The sequence below is a fragment of the Sorex fumeus genome, unplaced genomic scaffold (assembly GCF_029834395.1).
Source record: "Sorex fumeus unplaced genomic scaffold, SorFum_2.1 ptg000044l, whole genome shotgun sequence".
NCBI classification, from domain to species: Eukaryota; Metazoa; Chordata; class Mammalia; order Eulipotyphla; family Soricidae; genus Sorex; species Sorex fumeus.
In genome coordinates this window covers 39,751,352-39,773,057 of record NW_026606101.1, presented here as the reverse complement: position 1 = coordinate 39,773,057, position 21,706 = coordinate 39,751,352, and the positions used below count along the sequence as shown (strand labels likewise).

The 21,706-nt window shown below is 43.3% G+C and overlaps 1 protein-coding gene across 1 annotated transcript in view; it reads right to left on the bottom strand.

Moving 5' to 3' along the window:
• The window catches only part of CFAP61 (cilia and flagella associated protein 61), a 402,292-nt gene that overhangs the window by 51,920 nt on the left and 328,666 nt on the right, over positions 1-21,706 (bottom strand). Inside the window, exon 23 of the mRNA XM_056121438.1 lies at positions 14,934-15,139. Within this exon, the coding sequence (XP_055977413.1) occupies positions 14,934-15,139 (206 nt within the window). The remainder of the gene's footprint in view (positions 1-14,933; positions 15,140-21,706) is intronic.

The window sequence follows — 21,706 nt, the reverse complement described above, 5'->3', positions numbered from 1 at the left end:
CTGTTAGTATGATGTATCTCCCCCTTGACCCAGTAAATAGAGCCTGGGGCAAGGACTAAGTACTGAGAGGCATAATCTAGTATAGCCAGAGAGAAGAAGAGAGTCAAGGGGGACACGCTGGGCAGTGCCCAGTGCACTGTGTGCTCCAGGCTGGGGCTCCCATCAGCACTGCAGGCGTCTCAGGTGGGGCTGGGGTAACCTGTCTGTGGAAGAGAAAGGAAATTCATCTCTGGCTTCCTCCCATCACAGACAACAAGATCCACCTACTCTTCTGATGTGTATCAGGCAGTGGCTTGGGAAGCAGATCCTCCAGCCTCTGGAACGTGGATTTATCCAAGAGTAGCAATGGTGGAGAAGCTGAGGTCTTAGGCAGCTAGAGAGCTTGGGAGGAGCGATGACTAGTGCTCAGGATGAGGACAAGCCCATGCCGCCTCTTAAGGGACGGACTGTAACTGTGATCTTCTCTAGGAATTTCAAAGTGGCACTAACTGAGACCCATCTAGCCTCTAAAACACAGATGTACTATCCTGAGGCCTGCCTGACTTTCCCCCTCCAGAAGGCTGGTTAAGAGAAGGACACTGGCATGAAGAGAAAATAAGTGATATTGTTGGCATTTTAAGGCCCTAGGAAGCGGGGGCCTCCACTGCGTCCCCAAGCCTCTGGCCTCTCCTGAGGTTGGAGTCATTTAAGACAAGCTCCTGTCATTTGCAGGGAGAGCAGCTCTGGCTCAGTCAGAATCAACGTCACCTGAGAGTCAGTTTACAGAAATGACTTTGCCACAGTGCCTAAAATTAATTTTTAAAAGTGAAGCAACACAAAGGCCTTTAACATTTCCCCACTCTTGATAATATCTAGAAATGGCTTGTTTTTAAAATCCCCAAATTGAAAATGCTTGCCTACTTCAGGTAGCTTCCTATCCATGAGCAGTAGCAGAAAAGGCCTACGTGAGTACATGACAGCAGTTCCCAACGGCAAAAGTCAGGCTGGGGTAACAATTTAGGCTTCCAGCAGGAGGGTACATGCACATTCAGTAACAGATTCATCCTGAGGGCAATAAATGAGCTGATGAACACCCTTCTGTGTGCACTGTTGAGGGTGTGATTCAGGGCCTGACAAGCCCAGAAAAATACTGGTAACAAGTTTGCGTTAATATCTTGAACGAGTTCTAACTTTGTTCAATTATCATGTGCAGAAAGCAGATAGTTCTCAGGCGCTGCTTGCCAGTTAGGGTAGCCAGTGGTAGGAACTGATCATTAAGCCGGCCACCGAGCCGAGAAGCCATTCCCCGCAGCCTCGTGGCCTCCAGCATGGCGTATATTTTCCTATTTCACTTGGATTTGCTACTAATGATTGAGCTATGGATTATTAATGCTTTGAGCCTCTGGGATCCCAGCGTGACTTTGCCGGGCTCTATTCTGCCTTCTGAGCCATCAGCACGTATCTTGGTCTGGCAGGCTGTGCCCTAGCAATTGTCAGAGTTGCTGGGGCCAATCAAGTACCAGGCTCCAAATAGTGGCTCTGATTAGAGCTGCAGGGGCATCGTTGGTGGCATTTTGGTACTCTCTTCTCCCCAAATTACCAGCTAAACTGAATAATGAGGCACAAAATCTAGCTCTTTGCTTGGTGGAGGACAAAAGTATATCTTTAGAAACCGTGTAGTGGCCATGCAATTTGTCAATCTGGGCTGGGGCAGAGCAGCACACCAGGAGCCCCACAGAATCTGAGGCAGAGTGATCCCAAGGTCAGCACCTCCAGCCTGGAGGAGGAAGGGTTCCAGAATCCATTTGGGGAATAGCCCTACAGGGTAGGTGAGCAGTCAAACACCTACCACTGGTCATTTTGTTAGTCTTTATAATATTTTGGAAATGGTGGTAAGGTTCCTTTAGAGTTCTAGGAGGCAAAGTTTAAAGGAATTGAAAGAGATGAGACGGGGGGCGGGGGGCGGGGATTGAAAGTAGGTAGGGCACTAGCCTTGCACGTGACTGACCCAGGTTTGATCTAGGTCAACCTACTTGATCCTTGGCACTCTATATGTTCCTCCGAATACAGCCAAGAGTGATCCCTGAGCACAGAGCAGGAAGATAACCCAGAGCAGCACTGGGTGTGACCCCCCAACAAACAAAAGTGACCCTTTATTATCTGAATGAAAAAAATGCTTAAATTAGATAACAATATGCACTCCTTATCCATCATCCAGTTTCAATAGTTATAAAGTCTCGACCAGCTTGTTGTCATTGCAAGTCCCCGAACCTGCCAGGAGTGATCTCTGAGCACAGAGTCAGGAGTAAGCCCTGAGCACTACCAGGTGTGACCTCGCCCCCAAACAAAACAAAACAAAACAAACAAAAAAGGAGTTGTGAGACATCACTCCTTGGGGAGGGTTTAGAGATCCTCTGTTACCTCTGCATTCTTTTCCATCACATGGGTGTTATCACCACAGGAAAAGTTTCTTTGTTCCCTGCTAAGAAACTTACAGTTGGTGTAATGTCAGAAGCAGAAGCTGGGCCAAGGACTAGCTAACATAGAGGCCAATTCAGCATGGAAGTGGGGGTGGCTGGGGGAACTGCATTTTGCAGTTGTTGGAAGCAACAGCATATTTGGTGGCCTTTCCCTTCTTAGGTTAACTGATACTCTTGAGCACTGTTTAAAATTCTAGTTTGCTCTGTGCTTTAATGTTGGACATTTCAATTATTATGTCTTCAAGGTCACTAATCTTTTTCTCAGCAAGGTTTAATCTGCATTCACCACCATCCATTATATTTTTTTATCCAAGGAATTATCATTTTCACCTGTTAGAAGGGTGATTTGGGTCCTTTCCACAGCTTTACTCAATTTTCTTATGTGTAACAAAGTAATTACTCATAACTTATAAAATGCTTGCTTGTCATTTCTAACATCTCTTTCAAATGTTCTGTGTTGGTTTTGATAGGTGATTTTTGAAAAGCTGGTTTGTATGTTCTTGCTTCTCTTTTTGTCTGGAAATCTTGCACTTAGAAAAGATCTCATTGTGTGCTTTATCCACTGGTCCATGAATCTCAAGATTCCCTAAGACTGACTCATGGGAACAGCTTTACATCCAATTCTGAGTGAGCCTTAGGCACTGTAGTCTCTAATCTTTTTCAGTGTTATCTTTCTCATGGTCCTGTAGAGCTTTCTTATCCATGTGATCTGATGACTACTTCACTTAATGGTCAGGAAGAGCTTTCTATAGGTCGCCAAGGTTCCCTCTGTGAACTTACTTATCTCCAGTATTCTGTCTGGAGAACTCACTGCTCTAGCTTCCCCAAAATTACAGCTATGTTCCCTATGATGGGTTCAACTCCCAGTAATTCTGGACATTCTGTCAAATGAAGGACCTGGATCAATGGCAGAATTCATCTCCTTCCTTCCTTCCTTCCTTCCTTCCTTCCTTCCTTCCCTCCCTCCCTCCCTTCCTTCCTTCCTTCCTTTCTGGTTTCATATTTATTTAATTCTTGATAATTATCACTCTCTAAGTAATGTCTTTTTCTCAGAGCATTACTGAGAAAATATCTAGCAAGTGTATACATTGAAACTATTTCAAAGCTGGTTTAAAACTTGAATCTTTAAAGGAAGTACTGTATTTTTCAGCACTTATTATTTTTTGGCAAAGAGAAGGAATATCAAAATCTGAGTGTATGTCTCCCAAAGTAAAGGGACTTACTCAAGTCAATTAGGGGGTATGGTGCCGCTAGAAGGTCAAACTATATCTGCGGGGCGAGTGCACTAGCAGCCTGATGGTGCCTTCAGGCTTCCAGATACCCCAAAATTGGTGCTGTGCCTTTGGCCAGACCCCAACAACTTGGGGCCAAGTTTACCAAGAAATTAAATGGCCAAAAGTTAGGTATGTGGGAGACACACCCACAAACCACCTCCAGCTCAGTTATATAAGCTCATCTTATTTCAAAGGCCCATAAATCTCGAAAGAGATCAAAAGCTGTGTTTAGGGCCGGTGGTGCAGCACCCTATGGGTGAGTGGACATGCCCTGCCGGGCATATACCAATAGTTTATTTCTCTGGGAAAGATGGAAACAAAGGCCATGATCCAGAGACACACAGAATGATCTCTGAACCAAGCAGCTCGCTGCAGAGATGCCTCTGGACTTTAAGCCAGACCAACTTTACCTGGGTGTCTTGGACAGGAGGCAGGCGTTGTCCCTCTCGCTGTCCCCTAAAAACTCGGTGGATGCCAACTTCCTGAACCCAAGGAGAAGTGCAGGTACGCAGGTTCAGTGACAGCAAACTCCAGGCCTCAAGGGATAGGGTATGGGCCACTCCCTCTCATCCCCCGTCCCCATGGGACCCTGGAGGTCATGTCCACAAACTGCCTCCAGCTGCTACTTGAGGTCCTTAACGGCAATGATCCAGAGACACACAAAGAAATCTCCAAACCAAGCAGCTCACTGCAGAGATTTCTCCAGACCCTAATTACCTAAAAGTTTAGAATTCCAGGAGCATGTGGCCACTCTTGCAACCTCACAACATTTTACACCATTTATAACAATTAAACCAAAGAGAGTGTGGGGGAGACTGTCTGACATAGAGGCAGGAATGGGATAAGGGGTGATACTGAGGTTATTGGTGGTGGAAGATGTGCACTGGTGGAAGGTTGGATAATCAATCATTGTATGACTGAAACTCAAACAGGAAAGCTTTGTAATTTTATCTTATGGTGATTTAAAAAATAATAAAAATAATAAATTCAAGTAATTACAGAAGACTGTGCTTGTACAGTGCTTGACATCTTTTAAATGTGCTACAACCATCATCTCCTTTCATCCTATAATCTGAACAGATTTATTATAAATTATATCACCACTTTATAAGTGGGGAAACCGGGGCTTCTGAGGTTAAATGGCTTGCCCAAATCTCAAAGCTAGTAAGCAGCAACAATGCAGAAAGTGAGTCCTCCAAGGCTAGTGTCCTTTCTACTCAAAGGAAAGAGAAATAACAATCCACACCATTAGAGTTGTAAATCAAATTCCAGTAGGATATGTTCAGAGAATCCACAGCATGACCACAGTGAAGACCAGGGTGGCAGCTCTGGAGGGTGAGGGCTACAGGCAACTTGAAGGTGGTAGTTGTTTTTTTCATTACTTCTTAATTATAAGGCATTGTAAAAATCTTGATCTTTTTGGAATAACATAGAAATGGTCCACAGACACATAGGTGAATCATGTCTCACCATGTATGTCCCATGTACAGTCCCACTTGAACACTGATTTCTGAAATTCAGGGCCATCCCTCACTGAAATGGTCTCTTTAAGGTGCTGGTATTTAGCACAGTGATACTGGCAGTGCAACTTGTGCTCATTAAACCGCATCTGAATGTGAACCACTGATGGTACAGGTCAGTGTCAACATCAAACAATTTCCTTTCAGGGAATGGAGAAATATGTCAGTTTCTGTTTTAAGATACAGTTGTGCCTGCAGAGGAAGGGGTGATAAGAACTGTATGAGTGTACAGTGACCAAGGGGGAACAGGAGTGCTGGGAAGAATAACCTAGTAGTGGGTGTGGGCCCTTGCCCTTCCATAGACTGATGCTGACTGGTTCTGAATTTGTTGGCTTAGACTTTACACAAGCAGTAAGAAAAGCTTAAATATTTTTTTTAAATTGGCATGAGATGGATAATCATCTTTCATTCATTCATGGGCAGATTTTTCAAAGCAAAGATTCTTTATCATGAATAAAATTGAAGCACTTGAAATAAAACTTTAATTTGTTGATATCTCAAACCATAAAGGGACTCAATCCAGACCTTTCTGATAAATGCTCATAGGGTATGCAGAATTATGTTTTCATTATATGCAAGAAATACTATTGTAAATAGAGATTTTAAAAAAAGTTTCACACTTTATGTAGAGTTCCATGTATTAGTGATTTTTTACTGCTCAGCCCTGACTAAATCAGTATATTTGTTTATAAATATACTTTATAGAATTTGGAATGAATAGTTAATGGGAAATGATCTGGCTATAAGTTAAAAAAATCTTACATTTCATTCTAGGATTAGTTAATTACACACATAAATCATACTGAGTAGGAGAAATGTGTCTTAATTAGAGCAATATTACAAATATAGCAGTAATTGACATTATGCCAAATGGAATTGATTTAGACTTTCAGACCTACAGTTAACTGTCTCAGTAACAAGGGAGAGGGATATGAAAAAAATATGAATTCACACAATGGAATATTATGCAGCCACAATAAAGAATAAAATCCTGTAGTTCACTGTGACCTGGATGGAATGTAAGGGTATCATCTGAAGCAAAATAAGCCAGACAGAAGGACAAATACTTGATGATCTCACTCATCTGTGGTATACAGAGAAACGAAACAAAGGAATAAGCAACATCAAATGAGAACAAACCCTTGGCTGTGTATTATGAAACCAAGAATACCTAGTAAAGCAGAAATGTAGAGGTGGACCAGAAGTAACATAAGAATGTTGGTGGAGGGTCTTCAGCATTTTGGTGATAGTGAAGTGAGGTAACATCAAAACCATAAATGTTAGTACAATTGTAAAAGTGTATTTATTGTAAACAAATAGGACAGTCACTAGGCTAGAATAATTTCTTAAAAACTTTAAGTGTGTATGTAGCTTCTCAGGCTATGTAATTCTATGCATAATCCAAACTGGGGATGGAGCAAGGAGACCGGAGAATGATCGGTGAGTGTGGGGTAGTCTCCAGACTGAACGAACAAGGCTTATTTATATAACCTTTTATGAAAATGAAAAAATTGAATGACTATAATTGAATGGCTACAAAACAGAAGAAAGAGAGTGGATTTTATCTTTGCACAGCATTTGAAAAAGGATTCTTTCCATGGCGGAGTAGAACTGATTTCACTGAAATCAAACAGATGAGCAGGAACACTGAGAGGCAGGCTGGTCACTTGGTAAGACTCTGACTAGGGAAAGGGTTTTTTACTTTTATTAAAAAAAAAAGGAATACTATCCAGTAGCTTTCAGGAAAGTATACTCCCCCCCACACCCCGCAAGAAATTAATGGGGGGAAGTCCTACTTGAAAAACATGATGGCTAAAATTTTGAGATTTTTTTCAAAGAAAAAAGGCACTATTTTCCTACTGGACACGGGAATAGGCAGAAGAACAGAAAAACATTTAATTCATGATTAAATAATGCCAATTGTAGTCTTATAAATGAATTAGGAGCCAGCGAGGGCCAGCAGCATCCTAATTGGCAGTTCTGACAGAGAGAGCACAGCGCAGCTCTCCTACGGGAACAACTTCTGGAGCTTTTAGTTCAAAAAGGTAATGGCAGCCTTTGAAAGGGTCTGTGCAAAACCCTTTTCGAATCTTGCGCACAGCAGCACTTACCTACTAAAAATAGGCCACTGGAGTGCGGGTGAAGGTGTGGAGGAAGCCGCGCTGGCAGGAGAGGGGCTGTCTGAGAGCAGTGAGATGTGAAAGGAGGTGGGTTAATCAAGGTTGATGAGGATCTGATGGGCTGGCACAAAGCAGCTAGGGCAAGGCCTATCCGAACCGCGAGGATAAAGGATGCTGCTGCCTGTTAATTAAGGTGAAGGGAGGACCACGGGACTCAGCAGACAGTACTCCCCCATCCCCCGCAGATTCACGAATAAGTGGATTGAGTGAAGACAAGGCCCAGGAAGGCAGCAGCTCCTCCGGCCTGGTGAAGGCTCTGTGCTCGGGGTCTCAGGAAATGCGCTCCCAGCTCCCCTCTCCGACCTCCGACCACCCTGGGAAGCAGCTGCTCCTTCCGAACCTCTGCTGAGCATGCAGGTGGGGTGACAAAGGCCACACCTGTGAGACACGAGTGTCAGCTGGGGGTGGGGAGGGTGTTTCTGTCACATATTCATAAGGAGACTTGAAGTTCTGGCTTGGTCATCGGACAGTGCTCAAGGACTCACTCTTTGCGCGGCAGGTCAGGGAAGTGATCTCCCCCCTGCCCTGTCCCGGTCACACGTGGGCGATGCACGCATACTGGGAGGTCTGGGTGCTGCACGTGGTCTTTTCCTCGCCCAGGTTTCCACGGACTTGGAGGGGAAAACAGAGTCAAATAGGTACAGTCAGTCTGGACTCCAGACCCTAGCGGCACACGGTGCAGACGCCAGCTGTGTCTCGGGCTTCCCTTGCCGGCCCCAGGCCAGCCCCACTGCAGGCAGGCCCGCCTCGGGTGAGGACCACTATCCTCCTGCTCCTTCGGCTGCTCCCGGGCTCCAGCAGAGCCAGGGATGGTTTTGTCGTGGCTGCCGGGGAGTGAGACAGACTGGGGAAAGCGGAGAAAAGGGATTCAGCATAATTATTGTTGTTGTTGTTGTTGTTTCAATCTGGAAAAACACAAAACTTGATCTTGAGGTCCAGCCCCTGTAGCAGACAGAGCAGCAGCGTGGAAACAGCCTCACACAGAGTGCATGGCAACTTGCCTGGACACCAGCGACGGATGCTGTTGGTGCTGCCCAGGTCGGGAATAACCAGCGACCACACTGAGCCAACAGCTGCGAGACGTGCCACCTCCGCTCTGGAAGCAGCAGTGCGCCGGGCAGAGCGGGCCGGTCTCAGCACGGCAGAGTGGGCACCTGGTGGGCCCACGCGGGAGGAAGATCACAGCGTCAGCTGGGGGCAGGACCGGTGCACCTGGAGTCGACAAGGAGAGGCCTTCTGGGGGCCCTCGGAGGGTTTTCGGGACAGCGTCTCCTGACCCTTCTGACCCTCTGACAGCAAATGGGCACGTCCCAAGTGACAGCGTTGCTCTATTTCGCCACTCCAAATGTTCACTCTTCAAATCAAATAACCTCTAAATGTTATTCACTATCATCTGCTGACAGTTGTGTCCCAGACTAGCTGTCCCGAGCCCACAACCCACTGAGACAGCACCTACCCACCAGGGAAAAAGCTGGCATCCACGACGCCTGAGCATGCGCAGAGAAAACTTTCAGAGCACCACTCCCCAACAGGAAACATTTTTCCTTAACAAGCAGCGGAATGCCTTTTATTATTTTCCCCCAGGGATTTAATTTCATTTTAAGTTTTATTCATTTTAAAAAATACTACGAAGTCAGATACAAACTGTATAGGCTTTGAGCTCTACATAGACTCAAACTACGTGGCTCTGCACCACTGATGATAGACATTATTAATGAAAAGTAAATAGTACAATGAAATATTGCATTTTTCTTTTAAAAAATTATTGTTCTTAATGTGATTCACATGGCTAGATATGCCAATCAATCTATCCCCGAATAACACGTATAGTTTAAATTCAATGTTTTCATTGACTTATCATTGGTGTGCTTATTGTGGAATTTTAATTTTTTAAATGTCTTTTGTTTACTTTTGGTTTTTTTGTTTGTTTGGGGGCCATACCTGGCAGTGCTCAGGGCTTAGTCCTGGCTCTGCACTCAAGAGAGCACTCCTGGTGGGCTCAGGAGACATCTATGGTTATAGAAATCAAACCTGGGTCAGCTGTGTGCAAGTCCAATGCCCTGCCTGCTGTACTACTCTAACGTTCTGGTCCCTGTTGCGGAATTTTGAGGGTTTCACTTCATAGTGTATAACTGTCACCACAACCACAAGGGTCCAGTAGTCATCCTACGATTCCTATTTGAGTTAAAGATTTTGGGCAAGGTTGAAAACAACAATAAATAATATGCTTAAGCTAAAAGAAGCAAATAAATAATATTTCTGGAAAGTTTAAATTTTCTCTACTTACAATAGACATTGGAGTCTAGTCTACAAAGATTTGAAAGAAATTCTGTGATTAACAAATTTGTTGATCTATATAGAGGTGATAGGGCAGTGTTGAAGTCTCCAACTACTATTGTGTTGCTAGCAATGTCCTCGTTAAAATCTGTTAACAGCTGTTTAAGTATTTAGCTGGTCCCTCATTAGGTGCATATACATTTAAGAGTGTGATTTCTTCCTGTTGAACATATCCCTTGATTAGTCAAAAATGGCCTTTGCTGTCCCTTCTAATATTTTTCAGCCTGAAATCTATATTGTCGGATACTAGTATGGCCACCCAGGCTTTTTTGAGGGAGGTGTTTGCTTGCAGGATTGTTTTCCATCCTTTGACTTTGAGTCTGTGTTTGCTCTGACTATTCAGATATGTTTCTTGTAGGTAGCAGAATGTTGGGTTTAGTTTCTGAATCCATTTTGCCTCTCTGTGTCTCTTAATTGGTGCATTTAGACCATTGACATTGAAGGAGATTATTGTCATGGGGTTTTGTGCCATCATTCTGTAGGGGTTTGTTGTGCTTGTAGGGGTTTTTCTTGTGTTAGAGTAGCCCCTTTAGTCCTTCTTTTAAGTTTGGTTTTGAGTCTATAAACTTCCTGAGCTGTTGTTTATCCATGAAATAGTGTATCGTTCCTTTGAGTTTAAGTGAGAGTTTAGTCAGATAAAGTGTTCTTGGTGAAGCATTCATTTCATTGAGTTTTTTCACTATATTTTCAGGCTTGGAGGGTTTCCTCTGATAGGTCTGCTGTAAATCTAAGGGGTGCTCCTTTGTATGTGATTTCCTTCTTTCCCACTTTGCTGCTTGCACTATTGTGTCTCTATCCATGGCATCCATCATTCTGACTATGATATGTCTTGGAGTCTTTTTGTTAGGGTCTCTTTTAGCTGGTACCCTTCGGACTCCTTAGATTTGGATGTCTGCATTCTTGAGCTCTGGGAACTTCTTAGCGATGATGTCTTTAAACTCTACTACAAAGTGGTAATAATTAAAACAGCATGGTACTGGAACAAAGGCAGAGATGCAGACCAATCGAACAGGGTTGAATATCCTGACACACACCCTCAAATATATGACCATCTAATCTTTGATAAGGGAGCAAGAAATGTGAAGTGGAGCAAAGAAATCCTCTTTAACAAATGGAGCTGGCAAACTGAACAACTACATGCAAAAAAAAGCCTCAGATCTCTACCTAATACCATGTATTAAAATCAGATAAAAATGGATTAAAGACCTCAACATCAGACCAGAATCCATAAAATACATTGAAGACATAAAATACATTGAAGGTTGGCAAAACCCTCCACAACACTGAAGCTAATGGTATCTTCAAAGATGACATGCCACTGGCTAAGCAAGTGAAAACAGATAAACAAATAGGACTATCTTATTTATTTATTTATTTATTTATTTTTTATTAGTGAAACACCCTGAGGTACAGTTATAGACTTATAAATTTTTGTGCTTGGGTTTCAGTTATACAGTGATCAAGTACAAATGGGACTATCTTAAACTAAGAAGCTTATGCATCTCAAAAGAAACAGTGACCAAAATACAAAGAGTCAACAGAATGGGAAAGGATATTTACCCAATATCCATTGGATAACGGCTAGGTCTCAAGGATATACAAGGCACTAGATGAACTCTACAAAAAGAAAACATCCAACCCCATCAGAAAATGGGGTGATGAAATGAAAGGAAACTTTCTCAAAGAAGATATCCAAATGGCCAAAAGGCACATGAAAAAATGCTTTTCATCACTAATCAAGAGGGAGATACAGATCAAAACAACAATGAGATATCATCTTACACCACAAAGACTGTCCTACAGCCAAAAGAACAAAAGCAACTGGTATTGGTGTGGATGTGGGGAGAAAGGGACTTTCCTTCACTGCTGGTGGGAATACCGAATGGTTCAGCCCTTTTGGAAAACAGTATGGATGATTCTCAAAAAATTAGAAATTGAGCTCCCATTTGACCCAGCTATACCACTTTTGGCAATATATCCTGGAAAGGCGAAAGAGTATAGTAGAAATGACATCTGCACTTGTTTGTTCATTGCTGCACTGTTTACAATGTTTACAATGGAAAAAGCCCGGGTGCCCAAGAACAGATGACTCATTAAAGAAACTTCAGCACATCTACACGATGGAATACCATACAGCTGTTAGAAAAGATGAAGCCATGAAATTTGCGTATAAATGGATCAACATGTAAGGTATCATGTTAAGTGAAATGAGTGAGAAGGAGAGGGAGAGACATAGAAAGATTGCATTCATCTGTGGTATATAAAGTAACAGAATCGGAGACTGACACCCGAGAATAATAAGATAAGGACCAGGAGGTTTACCCCACGGCTTGGAAGCCGGCCTCAAATGCAGGGGGGAAAGACAGTTCAGATAGAGAAGGGAACACCAAGTAAAGGGTATTTTGAGGACTAGCTCCGGTTGGGAGATGCAAGCCAAATGTGAATGGATGGAACATATGGATGGAACACAATGGCCATTCAGTGCCTCTAGTGCAAACTACAACATCCAAAAGGAAAGTGAGAACAAAAGGGAATGCCCTGCCTCAGAGGCGGGATGGGGGGGTTGGGGGAGGTGGTGGAAGGATACTGGGATCATTAGTGGCGGAGAATGGGCACTGATAGAATAATGGGTACTTGATCATTGTATGACTGAAACGCAAGCACGGAAGTTTGTAAGTCTGTAACTGTACCCCACGGTGATTCATTAATAATAATAATAAAAGAAATTTGATGCTTTACTAAATATAGCTTGTTTTTGAAAATGCTAGGAAGGTCTTCTTATATATAAGAGATTTCTGAAATTAACTATTCTTTCTGGAAAAAATTAAATCATGCGTGACAAATAAGCTGGCAGTAAAAAATAAGTTTTAAGTTGATAAAAATATCTGACAAAAATACCTACAGCAAATATCATGACTTAATGCTAAATACATTCCTGTTAAGACCAAGAATGATTTCAACCCAAGCTTCAAATGCCTTCCCGCACTCCTTGTGCTTCTGTCCTGCCTTACATGCAAATTCCAGTCCATGCAGATTGATAAGAAAAAGAAATTAAACATGCAAAGATTATAGAAGAAGAAATAAAACATTTGCAAATGTCAGAACTTTTCTGCATATAAAATTATAAAATGATGTACAAGTTATTTAAATTAATAATAGTTAAGAATATCAGCAGTATATAAAACTGTTGAAAGAGTGTATCTCTAGAAAATATACAGCAGCAATAACACAACACATTTTTTTCCCCCATCCCCCTACCCCCCATCCCACCCTGCCGCTGTGGCAGGGCATTCCCCCTTGTTCTCTCTCTCTTCTTTTGGGACACAACACATTTTTAACAGCAAAAAAAATTGGATCATATCAAACAGAAATTGTGCAATTTATGGAGAAAATTGTGAAACTGCATTCAAAGATGACTAAGAATGGCTTTTTTCTGGAATCCCTCCTTAGAAAAGCTCTCCTGTAATCTGGGAGCTTCCCTGTCTTCCTTTGCCTTTCCATTAATAAAGCTCTGTGTTTGGCCATCTGATCGCTAGTCCCTTGCTTTCAAACTTGACTGATGGCAGACAAAAACTTGAAGGCCTGCTCCACCTATGATGAAAAGACTCATTGCAGGAGTCTGGAAAATCAGTGCGATGTAGCTTTCCAGGCCAGAGGAAAGGATGCTTCCAGAGAGAAGAGGTAGCTGGGCCTGCTGGAAGAGAGGCTCCACCCCAGAACTAAGGCCATGTGAAGAATATGGGAAGACCAGATTGACAACTTCTATTGGAAGAGCCAAGGGCAAAAATATACGAAACAGCCTGAAGAAGACAATCAGGTTACATCACAATTAAGAATATCTGTTTATTTACACCATGAAATAAAAAGCTGGGCCTCGAAGTAGAAGATATATTTAAAATATCTAAACATATAATTAACAGTATTGCAAATACAAGTACCTTGGTGAAAATGATTTAAAAATAACTATATATATATATCTCCAATACAAGTTTATACCCAGAGCATATGAATAACAATAATCAATAAAAAGATAACTCCACCCCCCACAATGGGCCAACACCATTAACAGACATTTCACCCAGATGTCACAAATGGCCTTTAAACAAACTAAAGAACACTAAAGTATGTTAAAAATCATGGAAAGGAAAACTAACAGCACAAGAAGATACCTTTTCACAGCAGAATGACTCAATAACCATCTTGAGGTTAGTGGGACTGTGGGGCTCTCGTAATCTCAGCTACTGCTCTGGGGAATGCTTCATATACTTGAAGGAAATTCTTCCATATTTATTCCCTCCTCTCTTCCTCCTTCCCTTCTCCCTTCCCTTTCCCTCCCTTCTCCCTTCCCTCCTCTCTTTCTTTTTTCTTTCTTCTTCCCTTTCCTCCCTTCTTTTCCTCCATCCCTTCCTTCTTTTCTTCCTCCCTCCCTCCCATCTTTCAAGAGGCTACAAGAGACTGGCAGGCACCCTGGGCTAAAAGAACCCTAGAACTTATGACTCCATCCTTTCTCTGTTTGAAAGTAGTTTTGCCATTTTCTTTGTAGGAATTAAAGTGAAATTCTCCTAATCTTTCAAATAGCACACTACATCTGAAAGTGGCTTTCATCTCTAAAATTCATCTTCTGAAAGGTGTAGGACAAGAGTCCTTCAAATTTGAAAATATCACTGGATTATATAGTCTGGCAGTGCCAGATTTCCTTAACAATAATCTTAGACAACCCTTGTCCATATCTCACATTTGCTGTGGAAGAGAAGACTAAAATCATCGCCTGCCTCCTATGGTTATGAAGCTCCCATTCAGAACAGGTACTTCTGTACTCTGCTCCCCAAATCGACCTCTGAAGCTTCTGAGCTCTGCTCTGGAATCCTCTGTAAAAAGAGATTTAAGCATCACATTGCCAGGGCCCTTCCACGATTGGAAAGCTCTGCCTGGATGCAGTTGAGCTCCACGTGGCTGGGAGGTCCTGTGGAAACGCATCCAGTGCCTATTCTCTTCCCATATGTTACCTACTGTCTGGCCAATGCCGTATATGGGTCAGATCTTCTTAACTATTTGATGGAAATATTTGTCACCTAGCTTCTCCTGAGGATATCTGTTCTACTTCCTACTGTTTCGCAAAACACATGGCACATGCTTAAGAGTAAATAGAGATGTTCAGCTTACCTGTAGAGATCTGGGATCATGTTGTCACTGAATCTATTACACAGGTTGTTGAGGACTTGCTCATGTTGGCCAAACAAGCGGATGTAGTTGGAAGTGGGGAAAGGCTTCTTCGAAAGGCATGTGATAGTTTCCACCATCTTATACTTATTAATATGTATTCGGAAGTAATTACCTTCACTTGCAGTACCTGTTACTATCTCTGTGCCCTGCAAGGAGGGAGAAGGTTCAGGTAGACAATATTAGAAACATTTTTGGACATTGGGAACTTTATTATAGCAATGTATTCTTCAATTGGAACAGGTTTTACCCTATCATTTCTTTTAAATAGCAGTAATGGATATTGACTGGACTCAGTGGGAGATAACAAACAGGGTGTCGGAGACCACACTGTCACTGTCACTGTCCTCCTGTTGTTCATCAATTTGCTTGAGCTGGCCCAGTAATGTCTCCATTGTGACACTTGTTACTGTGTTTGGCATATCAAATACATCACGAGTAGCTTGCCAGGCTTTGCCAAGCAGGTGAGATATGCTCGGTAGCTTGCCGGGATCTCCGAGAGGGTCAGAGGTATCGAACCTGGGTCGGCCAGGTCGGCCACATGCAAGGTAAATGCCCTACCCGCTGGGCTATTGCTCCAACCCCAGAAACCACACACTTGGACTAAATGATGTTCTGATCCAGTTCCCCTGAATGTCTGAAACTGTGAATACATTGTTCCTATTTCTAAATTATTTTCTAGGTGATGACCACCAATTACTCAAAATCTTACACAGCTAATGTGGGGAACTACAATTAAATTTTCTTCTGGGAGGTAATTTTGTTTATTATATTATTATAAATATTTTTTGCTTTTTGGGTCACACCTGACAATGCACAGAGGTTACTCCTGGCTGGCTCATGCACTCAGGAATTACTCCTGGAAGTGCTCAGGGCACCATACGGGATGTTGGGAATCCTTGGAATGCCTGCCTGCTGAGCTCCAGCTACAGACATACCCACCATGAGCACCAGCAGCCAGACTGAGCAGGTTTGGTGTACAAACGTAAGTTTTGTTAGAGAGCTGAATTCCCATTTCCCCTATACTCTAAACTTTGTGCATAGCAATGCTCAATAAATCTTTGCCTAGTGCATATAGAGTCAGGCTTTTGCTCTGAGTTTGAATATGACATTTAAAATCCAAGGAAAGGTGGACTGTGTTGATTTCAAACATTTATTTAATCCTGGATATCCTCTGGGGATTTTGTCTAAACAAGAACACACAGTTTAACTAGATATATAAGTAAATTAAAACAACTTGGAAGGTGTTTGCTTATCATAGAGTGAAGCTCTGAGGAGGAATCAGTCAACTGTTAGACACAAGGTCAGTTATAGGAAGAATGTCAGGTAAATCTTGAACCAACAAGGGAAAGAAATTCACAAGAAAAAAATCTCCCAGTAAGGTAGTCTCAAACAAAACAACGGGGCAGACCTACAACAAGATATAATGTATGTAGCAGAAATTATTGGCACACCATATATTATAATAGCAAAATATGTTCATAGTATCTTTTATAGAAGTATAAAAGTAAAGAAGTAGTTTGCATGGTATACCATTGTAATAAAAATATACATAGTGTCATTCTCTTTTTTTGGGTACGATTTTTTAAAAAGTTCTTTTAAAGCACTCAGGTTGTGCTAGCACATGAACCAGACTTTGGATGAACAAAATGAAAAAAAGAGAAATGAAACAGAGCAGAGGGAACAAGTATGGAAGGAAGGAGCAGAGAAAGGGAATTGCTTCTGGGAAGGAGTCTAGTGTGGAAGAAGGGGAAGCTGGTCCTTCAGGATAAGAGCCTAGAAAATTCCATGCCAGTGCCTTTGGCCTCAGGCTGCTGTCCTTACCTGTCATCTTCTCAGTCTTGCTCTCTCCATAAACTTTCTCTCAGCCCAGATTGCCCCATGGGGAAAAAAATTTACAGACTATGAAGGCACTGTGATTTACATAGTTATTAATCGTTGTAGGTGTTTAATCACAAGGGTGATTAGAGGTCACCCCAAAAGCCTCTATACCTCTCGGAAAGACTGGCAAGCTACCGAGAGTATTCCGCCCGCACGGAAGAGCCTGGCAAGCTATCCGCTGTGTATTCGATATGCCAAAACCAGTAACTACAACTGGTCTCATTCACCTGACCCTGAAGGCTTCACCGACATGGCAGCACTGAGAAGGATGAGAAAGGAGAGGCCGACAAAATCTCAAGGCCGACCTAGGCTGCCACAACGAAGGAAGACAAAAATGATCGTCTGTACTTTCAATGCACGTACGCTAGCATCAGATGCATCCATCGAGGACCTGATGGTACAAGCGCGAATGATCAAGTACGACATCATTGGTCTGACCGAGACAAGAAGACACGAATCTCACCATGCCGTTTTCGACACTGGAGAAGAATTGTTCCTCGGAACATGCGATAAAAGAGGTGTTGGAGGCGTCGGTGTCCTTGTCAACACAAACTTGGCCAAGAGCATTGATTCATTTGAATGCCTAACAACCCGAATCGGACGTTTACATTTGAATAGATGTGGCTCACTGCCTGCAGTTTCTATCTTCGTTGTCTACGCACCAACATCTCATTATGATGAAAGAGAAATCGAGAAGTTCTACATGGAGCTAGAGAAGTTCTATAAAGAAGACCACACCTTCTACAAGATCATTGTGAGTGATTTTAATGCCAAGATAGGACCGAGAAGATCAGCTGAAGAACTTCACATCGGAACCCATGGCCTAGAATGGAACGAACAGGGTGAGAGACTGTCTGAGTTCATCATGTCGACCAAGACCATTCATGGTAACTCACAGTTCCAGAAGGCAGAATCTAAACGATGGACATGGGAGTCTCCCGGTGGACGATTCCACAACGAAATAGACCACATCATATTCAATCGACGGTTTTGCCTGACTGATGTCGCTGTTGTCCCAAAATTTCGAACGGGATCGGACCACCGTCTCCTTCGTGCAAAATTCTACTTCACAGAGCGGGGAGAAAGGGCTGCAAAGTTCAAAAAGAGAACTCCCAGAACGACCACCAACTGGGAACTCTTTGGTACTATTGCGGCAACATGGGAAGATGCCATTGTTGACAACATTGACGAGGAATACGATCGACTGGTTCAACACCTCCATGAATGTGCGAGGAACGCCAAGAGAGAGATAGCCACAAAAAGTCGCCTATCTTCGAAAACTCTTGAGCTAATTCGCCAGCGTGGTTTGGCGCATGCCTCAGGCAACCGCAAGCTAACGTCCGAGCTTGCAAAGCAGTGCAGAGATGCGATCAAGGAAGACCTCAAAGAGAGAAGAGCAGAAGTACTGGTAGATGCGGCAGAAGCCGGGAAAAGTATTCGTAACGCCCGCCTGTCCTTCGCCAACTATAAGACCAAGATGACTGCCCTCCGACGTCCTGATGGATCCATCACATCCTCCAGAACGGCAATGGAGAAGATTATCCATGACTTCTACTCAAATCTCTTCGATAGCCATGTCCACTTGCTGACATACCAAATTCCACAGGATGGGTATGTCGTTCCCAACGTTCTCCCTTCCGAAATCCGACACGCCATTTCGTCAGTAAAGAAGCAAACAGCACCCGGCCCAGACAAGGTCAGACCTGAACACCTGAAGAACCTGCCGTCAGTACTCATCAATACACTGGCTCGGCTCTTCACTCGCTACCTGTCTGAATGCAAGGTTCCATCTCAATGGAAAACCAGCAGGACCGTACTACTGTTCAAGAAGGGAGACATCCATGACATTGGCAACTATCGCCCGATCTGCCTATTGTCTGTCATCTACAAGTTGTTCACTCGAGTCATCCTGAATAGGATTGGCAGAACACTAGATGAAGGACAACCATGTGAGCAAGCAGGGTTCCGCAAAGGATTCAGCACCATCGACCATATCCACACGATAACCAAACTCATTGAGGTTTCTCGGGAGTTCAAGATGCCGCTCTGCTTAACGTTCATTGATTTAAAGAAGGCCTTTGATTCTGTTGAGACAGAAGCGGTCATTGAAGCCCTAGCCAATCAGGGCATTCAAGCCTCCGTGAGCTGTATTGCGGATTCACTACCAGGATCTCACCATTCTACAAAGAAGTGATCGTTGATGTCAAGAGAGGGGTGCGGCAGGGTGATACCATTTCACCAAAACTCTTCAGTGCCACCCTCGAGAACATCATGCGATGACTGGAATGGGAAGGAATGGGAGTGAAGATAGATGGTCGGCAACTACACCACCTCCGCTTTGCTGATGATATTGTTTTAATAACACCAAACATCAGCCAAGCGGCACAAATGCTGGCCGACTTTGACCGTGAGTGTGGAAAGGTAGGACTACAGCTGAATCTTACGAAGACAATGTTTATGAGAAACAGCCTTGTTCCTGACGCCCCATTCGCTCTCAATGGAACGACCATCTCCGAATGCAACAGCTATGTGTACCTAGGTCGAGAGGTCAACATGAGAAATGACCTGGCACCCGAGCTGCGCAGGAGGAAGAGAGCGGCTTGGAACGCCTTCAAGAACGTCGAAGAAATAGCTAAGAGGACGAAGAACCTCCGGCTCCGGGCACATCTCTTTGATTCCACTGTTCTTCCTGCATTAACATATGCCTCAGAGACCTGGGCCCTACGCAAACAAGATGAGAACGCCATTCAGGTCTCCCAAAGAAGAATAGAAAGAGCTATGCTTGGAATATCACGTTTCACTCAAATGAGAGAACGAATCCGGAGTTCTGACATCCGTCGACGATCAAGGATCAGGGACGCTGTCTCATTTGCCAAGGTGTCGAAAATCAGATGGGCTGGTCACGTAATGAGATTTAAAGACGACCGTTGGACTAGAGCTGTTACTGATTGGATTCCACGGGATGTCAAGAGACCGCGTGGCCGCCCACCTACCAGATGGTCAGACTTCTTTGTCAAGGTCATGAACGATCGGTTTGAGGCCCTCCATGTTCCCGGAGCGAAGAGATGCCATTGGGCTACACTAGCACGCGACAGGGACAAATGGAGACGTTACTGGCGCCCGCTCGAGCAAATCGACGACTAACGGGAAGTTAAGTGATTAAGTGATTAAGTGATTAATCGTTGAGTTTCAGGCATATAATGTTTTGACACCAATCCCTCCGCCAGTGTTGACTTCCCTCTGCCAATGTCCCCAGGTTCCGTCCTATGCCTCAGCCTGCCTCTTTGAAAAGAAGATTTTTAAGCTTGGCTGTTGTAGTTCATATTTCATGATTATAGTATTGTTGAGCGTGGGTTCGATTCATTTGCCTCTCTCGGAGAGCCCGGAAAGCTACCGAGAGTATCCCACCTGCATGGCAAAACCTGGCAAGCTACCCATGACATATTCAATATGCCAAAAACAATAACAACAAGTCTCACAATAGAAACATTACTGGGCCTGCTCGAGCAAATTGATGAACAACAGGAGGACAGTGCTACAGTGCTTCAGTAGTATATCACACCTATTACAGCACCAGTGTGCCCAAGGCCCCTGACTCCTATCCTGGTTATCCCCCGATCTGTCTCTTCTTATTCCTCCATTCAGTTTCTTTCACTCTCTGTCCTCACTTCCATGATCAAGATTTAAGAATAATTTGGGTACCCATTTCTTTCGATGTCACGCATTCTCTCCTGCTGTTTTTCTTCTATATACCACAGGGGCTGGAGCGATAGCACAGCGGGTAGGGCGTTCGCCTTACAAGTGGCCAACATGGCCGACCCAGTTCGATTCCTCCGCCCCTCTCGGAGAGCCCGGCAAGCTACCAAGAGTATTCGATATGCTAGACACAGTAACAACAAAGTCTCCAATGGAGACGTTACTGGGCCCGCTCAAGCAAATCGACGATCAACGGGAGGGCCTTTACCTTTATACCACAGAAAAGTGAGCTCTCCAGTATTTGTTCCTCTGACTCACTTCAGATAACATGTTAACCTCCAGTTTCATTAGGTTACAAAGAATTTAATGACTTCATCATTTTTCACAGATGCATAGTATTTCATTGTGTATATATAACATACATGCACTGTCCATTCATCTTTGTTGGGCACTTAGGTTAATTTCATATCCTAGCAATTGTGCTGAGTGCTGTAATGGATAGTGATATGCATATGTCCTTTTGAATGAATCTTTTTGTGTTGGGAGTAGATATCAAGTAGTCAAATTGTTGTTTTATATGGTAGGTCTATTTTTACTTTTCTGAGAAAGCTCAATACTGTTTTCCATAGGGGTTGATCCAGGCAAAATTCCCACAATTTTTTTATTCATGTCTATTTCATCAAATATAGAATTGTCAGACTTTAGTCTGACATTAGGTGGAACATAGGGTGGAACATGTGGCATCTCAGTATCATAATCAGTACATTTTTCATATAGTCAATTCAAATTTCCCTTTATGCACATAGATCAGTGACAGTGAAAAATATACCTGTCATGTGCATTTCTAAGAATAAATGCAAAACCTGCTGAAAGTAGACTACAGACCGAACATGATTGCCACTCAATGCCTCTTTTGCAAACCACAGCACTCAAAAGGAGAGAACAAAAGGGAATGTCCTGCCACAGACGCAGGGTGGAATGGGGGGTTGGGGGGTGGGACAGATACTGGGATCAGTGGTGGTGGAAAATGGGCACTGGTGGACGGATGGGTACTCACTCGATCATTGTATAATTGAAACCCAAGCACAAAAATTTGTAAGTCTACAACTGTACCTCATGGTGTTTCACTAATAAAAATT